At 37.9% G+C, this 17,362-nt stretch overlaps 1 protein-coding gene across 3 annotated transcripts in view; it reads right to left on the bottom strand.

Moving 5' to 3' along the window:
• FMN2 (formin 2) overlaps window positions 1–17,362 on the bottom strand; it is a 392,431-nt gene that overhangs the window by 187,823 nt on the left and 187,246 nt on the right. For all 3 annotated transcript variants that reach the window (XM_063613470.1, XM_055234932.2, XM_055234935.2), the window contains one exon: window positions 53–114. In XM_063613470.1, coding sequence (XP_063469540.1) covers window positions 53–114 — 62 coding nt within the window. The remainder of the gene's footprint in view (window positions 1–52; window positions 115–17,362) is intronic.

Here is a 17,362-nt window from a genome sequence, read left to right as displayed (position 1 = left end):
TGTACTGTGTACATATTATATACTCACACACAAAATTCCTTCTATTACTCACATTCTCATAGAGAGCTTGAAGGGTCTCCAGGTCAACCACAGAATTATCCAAGTTCACAACAGCTGTGGAAAAAAAAGAAGAATATAAATTGCCATAAGCCACCTGTGAAAAGATGTTTGACCATCTCAGGCAGCAGGCTCATGGCTCAGCAGCCAGAGGGAGCAGGGGCTTTAACTTCAATGTTTCCCCTTGCCCCCACTGCAAAGTCTGCACCAGGAATTTCGCTGGGCCAGGTGTCAAGTGTTAAAGCTTTCACTTGCTCCACAAATACTAAATCCCATGAAAATGGCCCAGGCAAAGGTCAGAGAGAAACTGTGAGGTCTGTTTTTCATGGCCCAACTGAATGAATTTGAAAAATCTGCTTCATACCAGCAAAGTAAGCAAATCACTCCAGTGAGTGCTACATCCCAGTTTTATACCAATAAATGCTTAAATTTGCCAGTTTATCTAGGACCTTTGACAAAGGTGAAATCTAATCATTAAACAGATGGACTTAGTATAAAAATTATGGGTGCATTTCCTGTTATAATTCCTCAAAATATTATAATCAAAGGATGAATCTTTTATATTGGTAGTGATATTAGCACAGATCCTACCTTAAAAATCCATCCTTAAAATATATACTACCCATGGTTATACAAGGAAGAAGCAGGATAGATAACAGAAAAATCAGCAATATTTTCTTTATGCATTTGTTGCCTGGGGAAATTTGCATTGTATTTTGGAGTAGGTGTGCTTTATTACTTGGTTTAGGCATAGGTTAATATAAATCATTCTGTGTTTTCTACATGGATATTTGGTAGAAACAAGGTGAATTTGCCTTGATAGAATTTGTGCCAAGTAGCCAGTGAAGCTCTTGGGTAGTTAAAAATTTCCAGGACAAAAATCACCAAGTGAATAATCACAAACTGGATATATTTATTTTGATAACAGAGGCATTTTACAATGTCTCTTCTCTCAAAGTTTCACATGAGACATTTTCTAGTTGACTCTGGCAAAACCCCAAGAAAGAATTTAAAAAGACAAGTGGGAAGCACAGGATGGATGAGAAATCTAAACAAGGTAATTTCGCATTTGTATTTGGAGCTGGGAAGAGAGCCCAGATTCACCAAAAAATATTGTACCAAGTAGAATATGATACTTCCACCCTAATAATAATCCACTATCTCAATTTCCAAAAAAAATTAGGTCTGAAATACATATCTAAGAGTAAGAGTCTCAGACAAATCTTATTCATTAGACCATATAAGGCAAAAATATCATGAACTTTAATGTTTCAAAGTAGTAAAGGCACAGTCCAAATACCTTTGACCATATTTCAAAAATTAATTAAAAAGGATTAGCTAATAATTTTGCTGTGATAATATGTAACAAAATGCAGAAAACCCGAGTAAAAACAGTAAATTTATGTATGGAATTATCTTCTTTCGATTTTTGTGCAGAGTCTAGCTCTTCAAGAATATCTTACAGTGAATCCAAAGGTTTCTGATTTTGGAATTCATCAGCTAGCTAACAATCCAGTAATTCTCTACATGATAAGAAAACTATAAAGGAAATGCAAGGGGTCAACTTGGTGTCAGATTTCATCCCCAGAACAAGGCAAAGAAACACAATAAAATTATTCATGATCAATTCAAAGCTCATAAAGTACACAATCGTCCTTTGACTTTAACAATCATTTTAAACCATACTATGATTCCCACAAGTTTTCCCCACATAAAACTTATGAATATCCTGAGGTTTCTCATCTTTCTATCTCATGCAATGTCATATACATGAGATCGAAAGAATATTAAGACATCTCATGCAATGTCATCTACATGAGATCGAAAGAATATTCTTAATCATGAATATCTTAATACATGTTATGTGCTCCTAAACAAGTTCTCAAACGGTCCTCACTCATGAAATCTCATTTTTCACTCAACCACAGAAAATCTCACTGGAAGGCAACACTGTTATTGTTTCTCCATGTAATTTCCCCCTAGTTGACCTGAGAGAAATTAACACAATTCAAATGGGAATGAGCAGTTTTCAGGGCAAAATCTAATCATGCTTCTGTAGCCAAAAAGAAAGAAAGATTAAATACTGACAGATGAATGGATGCAGTGATAGAAATTCTAGACAGGAAATAAAGGTAAAAGAAGTAATTTGGGAAAGATTAAAATTATCGAAATGCCATACTTCCTCCTCAATTTAAAAAGCATATGCTAACATTTCAGAAATCAGGACTTAGATCAAAATGTCTATGTTACTAGATGTTTAGTAGTGTCTTCCATTGCTCCCTTCCTTAAAATCCGTGATTTGGTCAATGGTAAATTTTCAATGGATGGAATTCTAAAATCAAGGAGATAAGCATTCCCAATTGTATTCAACAAATGTAAGGTGTTTCCTATACATCAGGGATTACACTAGTTTACTAGAAGGGTTAACAGTTACTTGAGTAATAATGATTTGAAGTTGGAGCTATTTGGGTGGGAATGTGCTGAATAGCCCAGCCTTGAAAGTCTGCAGACAACTGGTAATGCACAGAGAAGAGAATACCATGATCAGAGTTCTAGATCATGCTAAGAACGACTGAATGCATTTTTTATTTTTTACTTATTTACTTATGTACTTACCTATTTACTTATTTATGTATTTATTTATTTAGGTGGCAAAAAGATTCAAAGAAAAAACTCCTCAGAAATTTCTTGGTTCCAAGTCCAAAATTTCAGCCTTGTTTCGGAGGAAAGAACCTGAGTATTGAAATTATATCAAGGTGATAGTTCCTCCAAAGGGAACATTATTTTTAGAAGATGCAGTTTCCTGATGTGGAACAAACATAGAACATGGAATCAAACTAAACTAAGTTTAGATTTAAATTTTTATTTGCTGCTGCACTACTTCAAGTAAGTTACTTTTTATAAGTTTTAGTTCCCTATGGGGCAGGGGCAAGGAAATGATGGAAAATATTAGCCAAGTTTTGGTTTGGGGTTTTTGTGGGGGCTCAGAGGCAATAACAAGTAAAAGGGTCTGACACGTAGTTGGTTAATGTTACCTCCCCATGCCAACTTTTCACATCAATTCAACTATTAGAACATCCTTCCTGCTCAAGTGAGCCTTGTTATCAAGCCCAAGGTTAAACAAGTTGACTTTTTTTCTATTTGTGTTTTAGCTTCCTCGTGTATCCAAAAAAAAGAAAAAGAAAAAACAAACAAACAAACAAAAAACCATTCCAGCTGCATCTACTGAGGGATGGAACCTTTACCTGAATGATAAACCATTAGAATGAAACAAGAGAGCCTGGTATAGAACTACTGGGGCTTGTTCATTATACTCTGTCTTGTTTATTAGCATGTAAATAATTAAGCAGAAGACTAGATTTTGGATAAATCCAAAATTTAAAAGAATATTCAGTGACAAATGTTTAGTTCAGATTACTTTATCCTCTAATATTCAGCAATGTGTTCATGTGATTATATTTTAGATTAGAGGTCAGATATCTCACACTCATTTCCTCCTTGCTGCTTTAAGATGCTGAGTAACACCCATCCTTGTCTGTGACTCATTACAATTCCCACTCCCACCCAACTCCTGCAGGTCTACAATGCAGTTTTAATCACTTTCTCAAAAATATATATAAATCAATTTAACCAGGAAGCATCTGTTCTGTTTTTATGTGAGTGCGTTCAAGGAGAAAGGTGTTGAGAGGAACTACAGACCTTTTTTGCACATTAAAAGATTATTCACTTATTTGTCAAATATGCTAAATTTCCAGGATTAAAACAATGGAGATATTTACCACTTCCTTTAAACAACCTACAAACGACCACGTTACTAATCACTCCAGCTGGATGTGGTGGCTCACACCTGTAATCCCAGCACTCTGGGAGGCCAAGGCAGGTGGATCACTTGAGGCCCAGAATTCGAGACCAGCCTGGCCAACATGGTGAAACCCTGTCTCTACTAAAAATACAAAAATTAGCTAGGCGTGGTGGTGCATGCCTGTAATCTCAGCTACTCGGGAGGCTAAGGCAGGATAATGACTTGAACCCAGGAGGTAGAGGGTGCAGTGAGCTGAGATCGATCGAGCCTCTGTACTCCAGCCTGGGTGACAGAGTCAGACTCTGTCTCAAAAAACAAACAAACAGACATCACTCCAGACCAAAATAGACAGCAATTCTTGTTTACGATTTTATCAAATGCCAATGTTTAGATAGAGAGTAGAAGAACATGGTAATCTTTCAGGCTTTCATACCAAATGGCTGTGTGTCTTTGATCAAGACACTAAACTTCTCTGAGACTTTATCAAGTGGGATAACTTTCGTTTATAGCACATGCTTATCATGTGGAGAAAATAAGTAATTATATAGTAGAAAAATAATTCAGAAAGCCTTGGAATAATGGGTGTGATTAATTTTAAGGTGTATATTACCTGTAAACACATTGGTTCATAAATTAGATTAAAACTAGGTGCTAGATTAAAACCAGGCTCAGGACTAAACATTTGCGTTAAATAGTTAAAAGATCACAATAGCTATTCTTGTCATGAACTCCACCGGTATGAACTTGCTAAGATCCAATGTCATTGTTGTTAAACCATGCTGTTACAAAATGAAAAATGAAATGGCCTATTTTGGAAGTCAAATAGTCAATTTAACCTAAGATATTTAAAATGTCTCAAAATGTCCAAACAGAAAAAGAAATCTGTTTTCTTTTGATTTTAAGATTTTGATCGATGACTGCATTACATTAAAAAATAAAAGAAAAAGCAATTCAAAACCACCAAGCATTATAGACTCAACATAGGAAACAGTCCCACTCTTGACTGTGCACAGGCAGGTGTCTATCCTTGGACACTTGGTCTTTGCTATTAACGTGTTCTCCTCCGTGGCTGCCTTTGTCAGCACCAGAAATGTGGTACATGCTTCTTACTCTAACTTACTACAAATGTTGAATTACCCACAGGCTAGAGAGCAAAGTAATCCATCTGTATGAATGTTTACATGATAAAATGAATCCTGTCTCTATGCTTTCAAAGAACTGCACAGAAGGGAAAGGACTTATTTTAAGCGTGCCTTAAAAGGAACTCAATTAAAACAAAGCACTTCAACAAAACATTATTAGACAAATTTGTTGATCTTTCACATATTTTGAGTAGCCAGATTAAGTAGTTCACTTTATTTGTGTAATCCCTTTTTTTTTAGAGAGAGACAGAGTGACAGGGTCTCACTCTGTCACCCAGGCTAGGGTGCAGTGGTAAGATCATAGCTTGCTGCAGCCTCAGACTCCCAGGTTCAAGCAATCTTCTCACCTCAGCCTCTCCATGTGGCTGGGACAACAGGCACATGCCACCATGCCCAGATAATATTTCTATTTTTAAATTTTTTTGTAGAGGCAAAGGTCTTGCTATGTTGCCCAGGCTGGCCTTGAACTCCTGGCCTCAAGTGATGTTCCCACCTCAGGCTTCCAAAGTGCTGAGATTACAGGCATGAGCCACGGTGCCCAACCTGTTTGTATAATTCAATATGATAGGATTACTCTTGTTGAATGCAACATTTTAAGCTATGGAACAGTGTTAGTATCTGCCTTACATTGATATTTTTTAAAATCAGGGATCTGTTGGATGAGACAGGACTGGAGCAGTCTCTCAGGGCTGCGCTTGATGGCCCCTTCCTTTCATAAGCCATGAACACTTATCCCAGCCACTGCAGTCACCTACTTTAATCTTTCCTGTGTGATCTGCTAAACTGCTGGTAAAGATGCCCCAAACTAGAAAATCTCACAGCGTTTATTACCAAGTGTGTTATTCATTTCTGCATGGCAAGTTACACCAAAGCTTAGGGGCTTACAGAGCACACATGGATTATCTCACTTTCTGTGGGTCACAAATCCAGGTGCAGCTCAGCTAGGGGCCTTTGCCTCAAGGTCTCCCATAAGACTGCAATCACGGTGTTGGCGGGGGCTACGGTCTCATCTGAAGGCTCTGCAGGAAGATCTGTTTCCAGCCTTACTCACAGGCTGTTGGCAGGATTCAGTTCCTCAGGCTGAGGGCCTCGGCATCTCACTACTGGTTGGCTGGAAGTCTGACTCAGTTTCCTGCCAGATGGGCTTCTTCATAGACAACTCTCAAGGTAGTTGGCTTCCCTTAGAGTGAGACAGAAAGGGCCATACAAGACAGAGCCTCCTTCTCTTTGTAACCCCTATTTTGGAAGTGACATCCCATCACCCCTGTTCTGTTCTATTCTATTCAGTGTGAGTCATGAGTGTAGCCCACATATAAGGGGTAGGGAATATCACAGGGCCATGAGTCTCAGAAGGTGGGGATCTCCAGGGACTGTCTGAGGGGCTGCCCATCACAACACATTGCTAACCCATGGCTCTCTGTTCCTTGGACTTCAGCTTCCAACTTGGGTTGCTCTGTGGGTCTCTACCTTGTGTTAATTTCATTAATAGGAACGTTTTTATTCTCCTGTTAGGCTCTAGGTTGACAAAAGACATGGAGAAGCATCATGATTCAGTGGAAAGAAAAAGTGCAGTAGTCAGGAAGGCTGGCTTCTGGTTTAGGCATAACCTATCAAATCAGCTAAACCTCATCATTTCTATAAATAGAGATCATATGAGATACGTTGTGTAGATATACAGAGACGTGTGAGATAGTATGGCAGACCCTTCCCTCCACAATTACATGGTCACGCTTCATTCACTGTGGTATCCTTTCTCTGTCTAGAAGAACCCAGTATACAGAAGACTTGGAAAAACATCTTCCTCGAATGTTGAAAGGCTAAAACAGGCTGAGGTTAGCAATTCCTGAAAATCAACTCTGCCTTTAATTTTACCGGACAAACTGACCGTTCTTTGAGATCACTCTGATTATCCTTTCATAAATAACTAACTTCACTCTAGCTGACATCATAGCTCAAAAACACAGAACACAAAGATAATAATGTCATGTCACATTGCCATCTGATGGCACTGGAAGGCAGTGGGGCACGGTGACCACACAACTTATTATCTGCATAACCCAGAACATCTCAAGTTCCTCATCTGCAAAATGGACCTAATAAGAAGAGTACCTGCCCTACAGGGTTCTTGCAGGAGATTAAATAATAAAAGTCAAATGCAGTGCCACGCACAAAGCAAACACTCAGAAAATGTTGGTTGTTGTGATTATTATTATGGCCCATTTCACATTCCTATAATGGAAAATGTTTTTTTTTAATCTCTCTCCAAATCAGTATCTTAGATTGAGAGGTTTCAGATGAACCAGGTTGAAAACATTCTCAGCAAAAAGAAAAACGACAGTTTCAGTTGTACTATAGTAACATAGAAGACTAAACAAGTAACCAGAGGGAAGCCATTAACACTGATTTGGGTTAAAGTACATGGAAAGAGAAGTAGAGTCAGCAGAAGCTTAAACACAAAATGAGTACAAATCAGCCCATATTTACGGTTCATGCCCTCTTTTCACTGGCAGAGATAAGGGCTTGAAGAAAGCATCTTTACCCCATTTAAAATACAGAAGCCACAGGAACAGCTTTGATGAAGTTAGCTTTGCAAGCTGCTGAGATGCAAAGACCTTTGTTTGAGCCGACACTCATCTTATGTAGCAGAGATCAGAAGCATCCTCTCGTTTAAAAGAGTCAGGTTTGTCATCTTACTTTAGCTACCAGGAAATTACATTTTGTAAGAGATCTCTCTGAGGAACTGCAGGGAGCATGTCATTTAGACTTTAAAATCAGGAAGAAGAGGACATATAAGCAGCTAATTTTTGTTTCAGTGTATATTTCAGTGAAATAGAAACTTTTACATTTTGGGGGTATGTAATTGAAATGTATCTGACAATATTTGTTATCTCTTTTGTAAATGTCCTACAAAACATTTTGGGAATCTGGAGTTATACGCACTCCCCCATCTAGAAGAGCTGACAGTATAGTGAAGTAGAAAGACACATCAACAAATGACTACCCAACAATTACAGCACAATAAAAGCACAAGGTAGAGCTTGTGCAAACGGAGAGAGAATGGCGTTGTCAGGTGTAAAAGATCCTCGAAGTGACAGAGTTTGAAAGTGAATAACTACTAAATAGATGGTCTAAATCTTTTTTTTTTATTATTATACTTTAGGTTTTAGGGTACATGTGCACAATGTGCAGGTTTGTTACATACGTATCTGTGTGCCATGTTGGTTTGCTGCACCTATTAACTCGTCATGTAGCATTAGGTATATCTCCTAATGCTGTCCCTCCTCCCTCCCCCCACCCCACAACAGTCCCTGGAGTGTGATGTTCCCCTTCCTGTGTCCATGTGTTCTCATTGTTCAGTTCCCACCTATGAGTGAGAACATGCGGTGTTTGGTTTTTTGTTCTTGCGATAGTTTACTGAGAATGATGGTTTCCAGCTTCATCCATGTCCCTACAAAGGACATGAACTCATCATTTTTTATGGCTGCATAGTATTCCATGGTGTATATGTGCCACATTTTCTTAATCCAGTCTATTGTTGTTGGACATTTGGCTTGGTTCCAAGTCTTCGCTATTGTGAATAGTGCCGCAATAAACATATGTGTGCATGTGTCTTTATAGCAGCATGATTTATAATCCTTTGGGTATATACCCAGTAATGGGATGGCTGGGTCAAATGGTATTTCTAGTTCTAGATCCCTGAGGAATCGCCACACTGACTTCTACAATGGTTGAACTAGTTTACAGTCCCACCAACAACAGCATCACCTAACATTCAGATTGCTTCATTCGATTTGCACTGTGATATGTATTAATACATATTGCTGGGAGGCATCTCTGATTAAGATGGCACAGTAAGTACATGCATTTGATTTTGTTCTCTCCTGAAGTTTCACTAAAGCTATAGTAAAAACATATTTAAAAAAGCAAACCCATAAGGACTGGAAGAAAGAAGACGAGATGACAGCAACAAAATGTGGAAGCCAGCTGTACTCGGTTTCATAGACCTTAGAATGGTAAAACCATAACTTTCACTGAGAAAACTGAGCACCAACCCTGAAGGCCAAGGAACTGGCAACAGGCACTTGTCCAACTGAGGGTAAAGCGAGGAATATCAGAAACAAGGAGCACTGGGTGAATGCTGCCAGTCGGTCAGTTACATGCTCATTCTGAAAAAGTCCTTCCCAACTTCATCGGGTTGATTTTGTTGAGAAATTAAATCTAAGTCTCTGGACAAAGACACAGCAAACACAATTGTAGGATAGGTTGCTATGCTGAATACACAGGGACCATGTGGAATATTGCATGTTGAATACAAAAGCCTCCATACCTCCATTCAGCCCTCTTCCCCCAACTTAGGGTCCAGAACACTGCCAGACAGGCCTTTACTCCCCAAGCCAGAAATGGGAAGTCTCCAAGAAATCTCTCCATCCCAGGAAAAAAGACCAAAAGATAAAGACATGGGTGAATACCTGACAAAAAACACACACCAAAAATGCTACACTGAACTCAAAGTCCGAGAGTCCAACATGAGGACTCAGCGCTTCTCATCACCTTTTAGACTTAAGCAAGAACAGACAGCCAAGGATCAAATCATCCATGGGAAGCCTCTACAAGGGAAGTTAGAAACCAGAGGGGGGGAAAAAGGGAAAAAAATAAAGCCGTAAAACTCCTCCAACTCCTACAAAGTGTCATCAATACTTGTTGTCCCCACATTCTTCTCTGCCCATCACTTCCTAATCCCACTCATCAAGTCTTTGCTCTGATTACTGAGTCACCAGTGTTTTAGATCTTGTGAAATCCAAATGCACATTTCTCAACCCTTGGCAGCATGTGACATAGTTAGAAATTCCTTCCTTCTGATACACATGCTAAACATTTATCCTAGCTTCCAGGATACCACTCTCTCTTCCTCTTCCTCCTACTTCTAATGTTCCCCATTCCTCAATCTCCCCTGCTGGCTCTTTCTCTCCCTAACCTCTCATTTTTGGAATGTCCTAGGGCTTACTACTGCTAGCCTTTCTTACCTCTATCTACACTCACCGCCTTGGTGGTCTCACCTAGTCTCATGGTGGGCTTGAAATGCTCTGGCACTTTCATCTCCAGCTTCCAACCTCCTTCCTGAACTCCTCACTTATAGAACCAACAGCCTTCTCAGCATCACCACTTGGGTGTCTAACAGACAGCACACTCTATACATGTTCTTCTGTCTTTCATGATGGAGCCTCCATCTGCTTTGTGTTCAGAGGAACTGTCCTTAATTCCTCTCATCCCCTCACCTTCCACATCCAACACATCATGAATCGTGTTGGCTTCACATTCCAAACACATCCAGAATATGACTTCACCTCACCACCCCCACCCCTACCACCCCATTCTCAGACATTCCCAACTATTGCCTGCAATTCTTGCAACACCCTCCTAATTGAACAAAATGTTTCTTCAAACAAAAAACAGGGTAACAGAAAAACCCAATAGAAGATTTGGGAAATAAATGTGAGAATTTCCCAAAAGTAGATCAAAAAGGAAACGAAGAGGAAAAGGCCAAGAAATTTAGACAAATTTAGGAAGGCCACTACATTGCCTATTAGTTTTTACGTTTTTAAGGACCCAGAAAAGGTCCTTAAAAATTTCAGGGACTCTGAAGCTAGAAGACAGATTACAACTTAGAAATTTTTTCTGCCTTTCTTTTATAATCCTTCATCTAATAATAGAAATATTTCCCTCTTCTTACCAAGTTTGTGTTTGTCTTTAGGTGTTAAAAGACAAAACAATATAAAGTTGTTTTGTAGACTACAATATAAAGTTGCTTTGTAGATGGACAAAGAATTCCAAGAGTGGACAGCTGGGGAAGGGAAAGTGCTTTTATAGAAGCTATCATCTGTATTCTAGTGGAATTAAAGAGAAATAAAAACTGAATTCCAATATCTTTGAGTTTATTAGGAAGTAAAATGAAAAACACAGGGTCTAGATGAGGGGGAAAATGTCAGTCATTCCAGATTGTTTGTTTCTAACTCAATCCTCCCCTCCAGCTTAAAAGATTGGCTCATATTAGGGAGTGATATGGGCATCTAGTTAGAATATAACGATGAAGATTATTTGAAATACGAGTGAAATCCTGACAATTACCCACATGACAATATGGCCAAAGTGTTAAATACATTTGAATCAGTTAAAAAGTTGTTTTCAGCAGTAAGTAAAAGAATATGTGAGTAGATAGTGACTTGAACAAAGCTAAGGTAGGTTGCCATTGATTCAGGGGCTAAAATACGTTAGGGCCCAAAATTTTTAAGTGGTCTTCATGTGCCTTTTCCTTTTCCTCACTTGGAACAATTGCTGCTGCTGTACCAGCCATCACTTTCACATTCCAGGCAAAATGAAGGAGGAAAGAGGAAAGCAACAAGAAGAAATGCGCAATGCCGATGGATCATAAATTTTTAGGAGACTTCTACTTATATCTCACTGACCCGATCAATTTCCTATAGTCACCTGGAACGAAAGGGAAACTGGAAAGTATGGTTCTAAATGTGGAGAAACTGCTGTTTCTAACAAAATAGCAATTTCAAGCTCCAGTCTAAGTAATTTCCAAAACACTCCATAACTACCAAGGCTCATGACTTTCCCTACCTCTGGATTCCACCCTTTAACATTAATAAAAGCCATCTGATACACTCCAGCTATCCCCTCTCTATTGTATAAAAGTATGTGTTTGGTCCCTCCAAGAAGATTTTTAAGAGCCTAATAGCAGGGATCTTGTCTTAGACATTATTGTATCATGCCAGAGTGTCCTGCATATAGCAGACAACCGAAGAAGTGTACAATGTGAAAAACAAAAGTCATTGCTGAACCTCCAGAGAAAAGTCGTAACAGGTAACCTTAAGAAAGATGCCACCACTCACACCTTTGCCTTACTGACTCCAGAAATCCACAAAGGCAGAAATGCCTGAGAAAGCAAAACCCAAATAAATACCGGCATAGGCAAAAATCCCTGCTGCAAATGGTACTACAAGCATGAGCCTCTAAATAGTAATGAGGAGAGGAACTGCAAAGAAAAGAGCAACAGACAGTCATTACTAGGGGAAGAAGCCTCCTTTTCCTCCTCCGCATCTATAATCTGTGGTGGATCCAAAAGGCCCATTTTTATTTTCAGGGCTGCCTTAATTTTTATTTATTTCAATTACTGTTTTAATTAATCTGCTGGGAAGATGTAACAAGGAAGAAGAAAAAAAAAAAAAAACACAGCTTGGCAGAAACGCCTAGAACTATCATCCCTCAATCTTTATTTGAAACTCAATAAAGCATAGAAACCTTCGGGAGGTGCACGTCACTGTGCAACTGGATGTGAATGGAGTCGAGTCACACCCAGCATTCCTTTCTAAGGAATATAATGCTGATGCATAATCTGCAACTGAAAATCTGCACACCTGGACAGTTACATTAAAAACTTCCAAAATGTATATTACGTAACAAAAATTTTCTAAAGAGGTAGCCAAGCAACTTTTAAATTTGTGTTGGATTTTGCTTGGCTTAGTTACGTGAACATATCCAACAGGTGATGAAAACTAACATTTCACAGGAAGGAAGACACTTGCTACCATATTCATCGGAACATTTTACACTTGATAATAAGATGAAAGGAAGTACTATTTGCATTCTTTCTACATCTCGTCACTATGATGCTTGGGCACCTGGAAACCTGGGGCCTTTGAGTATGCACACAAACGCATACTCATAGAGTTTACACCTTGTTATCAAACAGTTAAAATACCGTATGTCCTAGAAAGGAAGAAAACTGCATTTTTTATAATATCCTATAATTTAGAAATCACCTTAATTTATACTATCTTCTCTTTTTGAACAGTTTAGCCTGATGGAGATTTACTGTAAGATACAGACAATAAAATCTCAGAATGCCACAGACTTTGCGCTCAGGCTACATAAAGAAAGGCTTTCCCGCAAGAAAAAACTAAATCCAATACACAGTCCAACACTGGTACATCTCAAGCATACTTGCTTATACAAGGTTAACGACATAAGTTACTGATTAAGTCGGTAGGCTTCATACACCTATGGGCCTTGTTTATAAGAGCTGTACAAGTTAAATTGTTAGAGAACAAATGCATTTTGTTTGAGTCAGTATGTCGCCGTCTTGTCTAGGCAGGAGGAAAAAAAATGGATACCAAGACTGTGATCCTTTTGGAATAAAATCTTTAAATGCAAACATGATTACTATTGTAGACTGTTTAATCTAGCGATATTGTATTTCATTTCTGTTTTTGGAGAGGTTTGTTGATTTGACCATACTGGGTACGACTCGGCGCTTATCTCAACTGTTTAGATAAGATTTATTTGACACTGGCAGGTGACAAAATCTAGGGTGTGGAATAAGGGAGGTAGGAAAAAAGACTGGTATATTCCCAGATAGTGTTTATTTTAAGCATAGTGTATAGATGAGCAAAGAGTTTCAAACAACGCACTGTACTTTATGTAAAACATCCACTGTCTGTTGAATGTTTTCCGTAAACCAGCACTGCAAAATGTCCTTTATTGGGCATAACAGACTTCACCTTCTTGCTTAGGTAAACATTTATGCTCTTGTAAAAGAGGGCTTAGTGAGTTCCCCTGGAAATAGAACCCTAACTCCGGGATCACATTTTGCCACTGTTTTCTAACACATGCGCTAAAAGGGGAACAGTGATAAACTTTATTTTGAATGTAAGCATATATATTGCTCCATAGTCCAGAATCTATCAGAAACCTCAAATGTCTTATGCCAAAATAACTTTCATACCAATAAGAATCATACTTTTTTCAGTGTAATTCTACACAAACATGTCTCACTGAAAGAAACCTAAAACAGAAAAGCTTGAATTTATAAACACAATGATTATAATCACAATTTTAAGGGAAAAAATTTTCCTTTTTAAAATAGTTCACCTAAAACTTCATTTAAATATTCAACTTCTTTAGTGTATGTAAACATTTATATATTGGCAGACATGTTGAGGTAGGGGGACAACTAAGAAGTTTGGTCACTAAAAATTAAAAATTCATAAAAAAATGAAAACTCAGTTGTGAATTTGTAACATATGACTGAGAAGATCAGAGCTCACATACCAAAATTAGACATGTTAGGGTAATGCCTTTCATTGTACTACAGAGATCACCTTAATCAACTTGTGTTTCATTACATTTCCAATATGTTTAAAAACATGAAAAATCTGACACCCACATATTTATCACTCTCCCTTTGGAATAATTTTGTTCTTATTTACATCAACATGTAGTTAATATATGCAAAAATATGATACATGGTTTTTGTGCATGTTGAGTCATATTTTGTTATTTGTTCAGTTAACGAAGGTTTCTTTTTTCTCTTCTGAGGTATATGTTGATGTGTAAGAATTACTTTACTGTTTCCCTGTCTAGAGGAATGAGGAATTAGTTAAATATGGGGAGCAGTTTCAAATACTAGGATTTATCTGGTGTGCTTTCAATGAATAAAAAGTTGCTTCTAAGTAAAATAAATACTTTTCAAATATAAGATAGAAAGGCCTCTGTTCTAATTCCTCCACTCACATATTTGAGTTCTAATTAAAGTTCCAGAGGTGACTGGTGCCCGGAAAGTGGACTGCTAAGGGAATTTTCCTTCTGTTTACTGTGCTGTCCTCACATTTGCCATTCTCTCCAGAGTTCAGTAAGTACCACCTGCTTCTTACAGTGATGTCTTGACAAAGGAGATTATCAATTTTGCTTTTCCCAACCCCAACCTCTTCCTCCTTCATTGCTTTAAGTATCCAGTGACTTTCAGCATTTCTTCAACTGCAAAAATGAGGTATCCCACACATTTTGATTTAATTGAGCAAGATGTATCTGTCCTCTTCTCATGGTATTGGAATTTTTTTTCATTAAAGAAAACCATTTTCATTGTCAGAGCTTCCTAACATCCTTCAATCACTTGTAATATGTGCAAATAGTAAAAATATAGAATAGGCATCACTGTGTTAAAAAGCTTGCATGGAAACCATTGGTTGGAGGAAGATTTAACCTACCTCAGGCACCATGAATTTTCAGCACTGACGTGTCCATCATATAACACTAGTTCCAAGTCTCTTCTCTTCCCCCACTGCCCAACTAGAACAAAATTACAGTTCAAGCTCAGGTTGCTCTATGAATAGTAAATGTCTCTTCAAGATTCCATTCAAATAACTGGACTAAAATTTAGGAACTTTCTCCATAGTCCACACCTACTGGCTTGACAGGCCAGGAATCTCATTCCGTCATTACAAAAATCTGCTATGGTCTTTTCCTTGGCTGCTCCTATACATAAGTAATCCCATGAAAACTGAACCAACAAAAAGTAATGCAGACTTCAAATTTCACAATTTATACATATAAAGATACTTTGGTATTTTCATTTGTTTCTTATTTTCAAGATGTGCAAAGTCAGCCTAAATGTATCTGTGTAGGGGAAATCATTGCTAGTGGCTAAAACAGTTTAATAAAGCACTTAAAATTTAATCTTAGGTGAAGTTATGATCCTCATTGTTAAAGAAGAAGCAATTTCCTATTAATAAAATTCCTAAGGAATATCAAATCTCCTTCCATTCCTCATCTCTTCTAGCTGAGGAAAGAGGAGAGAAGTGGATTTGTCCTCACCTGCCAGGCTACCACAAAGGAAAACTCAGCCTCTCCCCCAAATTCCTCTTTGGCACAGAATAAATGAGTTAAAGTTGAGGCTAAAAGTTAACTCCCCAGACTTCATCGTATTTCAACACTTTAAGCCTTTCACTAAGTATTCTGAAATTACTACTCAAGTGTATCACAGATGCTAGAAGAGTGACATCATGTCTTTGTGACACCCAGACCTTGTGCTATGTGCAGCCGATGATGGGAATACAGCACTCCAAATATTGTGGCCAAGATAATGACAACTGACCCTACAAATGCTCATTCAAGACACTCTGCAGCAGTGAGGCCAGGAGCCCCAAATGTCTGTTTATATAGTTATGAAATAAACTTTTAAAAGTGGGCACTTAGCAAGAAGCATTAATATATGCACAGTGTAATAGGAATTAGGGTTCATTGGACCACTGATAAGTACATTTGAATTAGAAATAATTCACCTCAAAAGTGTAAAGTATGCATTTTGGTAACTATTCTAAACATTTCAAATATTTCAAAAAACAGTAAAGCCTATTAGAATTTAAATAAACATTTGAGTTCCATCTTTAATGAACTCAGTATTTTTAAGTTTATTATTTACCAGGCATCTAAATATTTCAAAAGCCTTCACTCTGATAAATAAGGTAATGTTAGAAGATGCAGGCACGGGCCAGGCGCGGTGGCTCACACCTGTAATCCTAGCACTTTGGGAGGCCAAATGGGGGCGGATCACTTGAGGTCGGGAGTTCAAAACCAGGCTGGCCAACATGGTGAAACCTCATCTCTACTAAAAATACAAAAAAATTAGCCGGGCATGGTGGCAGGTGCCTGTAATCCCAGTTACTTGGGAGGCTGAGGCAAGCGAATCACTTGAACCTGGGAGGCAGAGGTTGCAGCAAGCCACGGTTGTGCCACTGCACTCCAGCCTGGGCAACAGAGTGCAACTCTGTCTCAAAAAAAAAAAGAAGAAGATGCAGGTACTTAAAGTTGGGTAAGGCTAATCTTGATACAACACATCCTTCTCCCTCCATTTATTTAAAAAAAAAAAAAAAAAAAAAAAGAAAAGGCAGAAAGGTTCAATATAACTGTATTCAAACATGGCAGTCCTAGAGTCTGGGAGAGTTTAGACCTGTTGGTCTAAAACAGATTGATCATACCAGATTTTGAAATAAAAAATTCTAAGAATTAAAAAAAATATATTTGTTTTCTAATGAAATAATTAATGTCAACTTGGATCCCATCAATAACTCAATCTGTATTCTCTTCCAAATGGCTACTGTGACAAATACTCAATGTTATTATCCAACAATCCACCAAAATGGTAATTGAATTTTCTGTTTACATTTAATTACAGTATTTTATGTTTATTAAATATAATATTTCCAACTTATCTTTACATGAATGTTAGGAAATCAAGAAAGCCACCATTGTTTATGTTCCTCTGTATGGATGAAACATTTAACAGCATCAATGATTAAATGGAAACAATGCAAACACAAATACATAGCCTGATTTTAAAACAACTTCCTGATTTAAAACAACTTGGAAATGCAATTTCCCTGGTGAACTAGTGTGAAGTTTGATGAGAAAATGAGGCAACATTGAGCATTCTGCCCCCTTTCCCGGCAGAGCCTTTAAAAACACAAAATATGCTCAATATAGAACATCTCTCTTCATCCTTTCCACTTGATCTAATTCT

This window comes from Symphalangus syndactylus, chromosome 19 (assembly GCF_028878055.3).
Source record: "Symphalangus syndactylus isolate Jambi chromosome 19, NHGRI_mSymSyn1-v2.1_pri, whole genome shotgun sequence".
Lineage (NCBI taxonomy): Eukaryota > Metazoa > Chordata > Mammalia > Primates > Hylobatidae > Symphalangus > Symphalangus syndactylus.
This window is presented reverse-complemented; position numbering and strand designations above follow the sequence as displayed.